This window comes from Triticum dicoccoides, chromosome 5B, assembly GCF_002162155.2.
Source record: "Triticum dicoccoides isolate Atlit2015 ecotype Zavitan chromosome 5B, WEW_v2.0, whole genome shotgun sequence".
NCBI lineage: Eukaryota > Viridiplantae > Streptophyta > Magnoliopsida > Poales > Poaceae > Triticum > Triticum dicoccoides.
The window spans coordinates 153024241-153029235 of record NC_041389.1 but is presented as its reverse complement, the minus strand read 5'-3'; the positions used below and the strand labels follow the sequence as shown (position 1 = coordinate 153029235).

Below are 4995 nucleotides of genomic sequence, written 5' to 3'. Positions count from 1 at the left end.
CTCGCGGGAGCGGGCTGGGCGAGACGGAAAGTCCTAGATCTCCTATAGGGTGGTACATGGTTGCTCCTTGAGCTGTTTGGGTTCCATGGAGAAAGTCTCCCTGTGAGCCTCTAGTTGGCTGTCTCTAGCTAGAGGAGATCGATCGGGAAGGAGAGAAATTGAGCGTGCGTGAGCCCTTGCCATGGGAGGCTCGCTAGTGCACCTTATAAACTGGTGCCCAGGGGGCAAGGGATGGCCCAGGCAGCCTAACAAATACTATTTAAGATGACACATGACGTACGTACAATGTCTGCTATTCATCAATAGTGCTCCTGTAGAGCATGGCCGTATCGTCCGCGCAGGTCTGACGGGACGTGGCAGTTGACTTCAGGCAGTTGGCCGGCTGGAGCAGCCGGCTGGAGCAGCCGGCCAAGGCAGGCGGGCCGCCAGCTCGGCTCGCCGCTTTGGGACTACCCGGGGTCATCCCCCCCGGCAATCACGACCATGCTCCTGCTGAAAGCCGAGCCACAAGACGAGCTTTATAGTGCTCAAGGAACCATCAAAGCGTCTTGACCTTGTAGACCCACTTACAAGTGGTGAGACGAACACGCGAGGAAGAGAAACAAGATCCCATGTGTTGGTGCGCTCAAGAGTAGCAATCTCCTCGGCCATCGCAAGCTGCCATTTGGGATGAACATCAACATCACGATAAGAAGTTGGCCCAAGGACAATAGTGCCAGAAAAACCATAGACAAGGAAGATGGCACACCAGAAGTAGACTCATCCACAACACGTGGACGATGTGTATAATAATGAGGAAAAAAGGAACAATACGGGGAGGAATCACCGGGATAGACTAAGGTGATGGAGATGGGGAAGGCATTGGGGATGATGGTGCAAAATCCTGGGATAAGCGAGGTGAGGAAACCATAGGACATGGTGGCACTGGATCTGCAACAATCGGAGAAGCATGAGCAGTGAGATGGGTGGACAAGGGCTCAACAGGAGTGATAGGCGTGTCAAGAAAAGTGAGAAAAGATATATCCTTGAGTGAAAAGGTTGAGGAAGATGGATGCTGGTAGAAGGGACAAGACTCAATGAAAGTCACATCTCGAGAAATACGCATTCGATGATTGACATGATCCCAACAAGGATAGCCCTTATGCTCATCACTCTATCCTAAGAAGAGACACTCGATAGATTGAGTGGTCAGTTTGGTGCGTTTACGGGGGGCAAGAACAACATAGCAAACACAACCAAACAAACGGAGTGCCTAATAATCCGGAGAACGATAAAAAAGACTTTCGAAAGGATGCAACCCTGCAGAGTAGAGGGTGGTCGAATGTTGCTGAGATAGGTGGAAGTGGAGTCAGCCTCACTTTCCAAAAGTGAGGCGGAAGAGAGGTGGCAATCATCAACACACAAGCCGTCTCAAGAAGGCGACGATGCTTGCACTCAGCCACACCATTGACAAGAGAATTGAGCAAGAGTACCCTGCAGAACAAGGACTCCAATCAACGTCTTGGAGATATACTCTCCAACAAAGTCAACACGGGACACATGAATAGGCGTAGAGAACTGAGTGTGAACCATGGCAGTAAAACACTTGTATATAGATATAACCTCACTACGAGAAGACATAAAATATATCCAGGTATGTCAAGAGAAATCATCTATAAAGATAATATAGTAACGATGGTCTCCTTTCGAGGCAAAAGGAGCTAGACTCCATACATCAGAGTGAACAAGGTTGAAAGGACGCTGAGACACAATCTCGCTACGAGGATAAGTTAACTGGACCTGTTTACCAAGCCGACAACCCTTACAGTCTAAAGACACATCGCCAGAGACGGGTCGGAGAAGACCACGTCAAACTAAGGATGAGAGCCGAGAGCCACACAAGTGACCAAGGCGATGATGCCACTGCTGAAAAGAGCTGGTAGACAGGCAACCGAGGAGGAGAGACTGGCGGTGGTGGCAGTGAAGGATGCTGGGGGCCAGCATCAAGGAGACCACCAGTGTGATGATCCTGAACAAGACATGAGCCAAAGTTGAGAATGACCCTGTAACGAGTCAACAATCTGACCATCAAAAATGAGTTGCATGGTAAGTCGAGGAACATGAGCAACATGAAAAGACGAAGTGCTAAGAATACCTCGGCCATTAACTAGGAGGGAGGTACCATTTGTAGTAAGAACATGAACAGGAGAATCGAGAGGTCGAATAGAGGACAGAGTGGATGAATCATGAGTCATATGAAAAGATGCTCCAGTATCAAGAATCCACGAAGATGTACCTGCCTGTGTAGAAGGTGGTCTCACAATGCCAGAAGAGTTGGTAGCAGAACCAACTGAACCTCTTGATGCAGAACCAGAAGATGCAGCTAGAAGGCATTGAAGTTGTGCAATCTCCTGCTCAGTCAGGGGCTCAACTATAGAGGTTGACTTTGGTGCGCCCAGAAATGGAGAGCCGGAGGCAATCAGCAGGTCACGAAGTCGCATAATCTCCTGCACAGTGAAGGACACAACTGAAGTAGTCGACTTAGCAGCACTAGGAGAGGAGTTGCCACCAACACCTGCTGCTAGATGAGGCGGTGTAGTATGACCAGTATTGTCTGCAGAAGCCCGTGGAGAAGACGAGGTTGCATCTAGACAAGCACCAAGTGCCAAGGGAAGGTGCGGGTGCGAGGCGTAGTTGATGGAGCGATATGCACCAACACTGCCGTGGGTAGCTAGAGATACTTTTACCATCTTCAACCTTAGTCTTGATAGACATGAACACCATTACGAGGTGACCCATACATCAATCAAATCCAAGCAGGAGCAGGGTATTACCTCTACCATGAGGACCCGAACCTGGGTAAACGCTTTGTGTGCAAGCACGATCCCTTCTGATACTTCCGGTCACGTGCACCACCCTATCGGGACTACTGACGGTTTCCAGTTTCTTCACTAAGCTACGGCTCAACTCATTTATGCGTTGTTTAAAATGCGAGTGCTTCACTCATTTTATGCTATATAATCCAACCCATATTATTTCTTAAGTTGTGCTGTCAAGCTGTTGATTTTTGGTAGGATGGAGAGACTCCATAACTAAATTAAATGAGGTCATTTGCTATTGATGTCAGACAAGAATTTGAGACACATTCATCAATCATCAGTCATCACATGATTACATGGTGAAAGAAAGAGCTAGTATCGTTTCATTCATTTTTTTTCTTCCAATTTAATCCATTTTGGTACCTTTGTCCTGGAGACCTGTTACCATTTAACTGCTATAACTTAATTTAAAGGTTTCAGCAACCCATTTGTATTGATTTTACACACAAGTCTAAATGAAAATCATTTCTATGAGCAGCTCCTGGAAAGTTTAAGATGTAGAAAGTTTAGATATTCTTGTCAGGGAAGGATTATTTAATACCGAAGTTATCTCCCTGAATTCCTATTCCTCTAGGACTTGCTCGATCTCATTACAAGTACAATAGCAGTCAACCAGTTATCTCCCTCACAGTTACAAACTACAATAATCCTAACCAAAGGTCATAGCGCTGGAATTTAACAAATTTCTAGCAAACACATAGCTTTCTAGAGGCAAGGCATTCCCTTTTTACAAGTGTATAAATTGGTTGGCTGAACTCTACATGTGTTTTGCCTGAGCTCAGTGTCAATTATGCCTACTTTATTCATTTCCATGTCACATTTAAGTCAATTAGTCATCTGAGTCTCTTTATAACACGGTTGTCATCACTACTTGGTTTCCTTCGACAGTTACAAATTACAATAATCCCCAACAGGTCATAGTACCAAAATCTTTAGAAGTTCTAGCAAGCACATAGTTTTATAGACTCTAGATGCTCCCTTTGTACATGTGTTTAAAATTGGTTGGCTGGATTCTGCTTGTCCTTTGTCTGAGCTCAGTACCGATCATGCCTATTTTATTCATTTTGCATGTCATGATTAAGTTGATTAGTCATTCGAGTCTGTTAGTAACACGGTTGTTACCATATGCAGTTCGTTTGGCTGCTTAGGAATGAACTGACTGATAAATGCTTTATTTTGGCTGCTTAGTAACTGACGGATGGATGCTGTACTATGCTTATGTTTTCACAGAGCTTGAGATGGATTCCCCAAAGAGCTCTGAAAATGAAGAATCGGGACGCTTGATCACTCCCCAGGAGGCATGTAATCGTATTGCAGAGGTAGTCCAAGAAGCTGTCAGAAAGATGGAGCTTGTTGCTGAAGAGAAGATGGGCCTGTACAAAAAGGCTCGCACCGCTGTGGAGGCCTGTGACCGTGAGCTTGATGAGAAGGCCAGACAAGTTCAGGAGTTCAAGGCCGAGAGGCTGCGGAAGAAGCAGCAGGTGGAGGAGCTCGAGAGCATTGTTCGGCTGAAACAGGCCGAGGCTGAGATGTTCCAGCTCAAGGCAAGTGAGGCCCGCCAGGAGGCTGAGAGGCTCCAGAGCATCGCGCTTGCCAAATCTGAGAGGGCTGAGCAGGACTACGCTAGCCTCTACCTCAAGCGGCGCCTGGAGGAAGCGGAGGCAGAGAAGCAGTTTCTTTTTGAGAAAATAAAGCTTCAGGACGGCCATAGGCCCCCGCAGGCGAGCAGCAGCGTGCCTGGTGATTCCTCTCAGGCTCCCTCTCAGGCGCTGATGCTGTCCAAAATTCAGGACCTTCTCAAGAACGTTCGTACCATGCCGACAAAGTCGGAGGCGCATTCAAAATAAGAGCAGCAGTGCACTTCAGATCTGGGATTACATTGTTGTGTTATTGTGCTAATGTATGTGACTTCAGTGTGATGTGTTATAGGAGTATAATGGGCGGTGCCTCCCTTGGAAAATCAAATATTAATGTTGTTGGAGATATCGGGATATGCTACATATTTTAATTTCGTTATTACTTTATAAGAGGATCTATTCATTGTTAAAAGTTTGATGCAACTGATGGGAAATAGCTGAAGGAAACAAACGCTGATAGATCTATTCACTATTTTTGCATTCAATAGGAAGCGCAGGAG

The 4995-nt window shown here is 46.4% G+C and overlaps 1 protein-coding gene across 1 annotated transcript in view; it reads left to right on the top strand.

The window, feature by feature from the left end:
• LOC119307944 (OBERON-like protein) overlaps nt 1-4918 on the top strand; it is a 10578-nt gene extending 5660 nt beyond the window's left edge. Inside the window, exon 3 of the mRNA XM_037584044.1 lies at nt 4089-4918. Coding sequence (XP_037439941.1) covers nt 4089-4705 — 617 coding nt within the window. The 3' untranslated portion in view covers nt 4706-4918. The remainder of the gene's footprint in view (nt 1-4088) is intronic.
• The last annotated feature ends 77 nt before the right edge of the window (nt 4919-4995 follow it).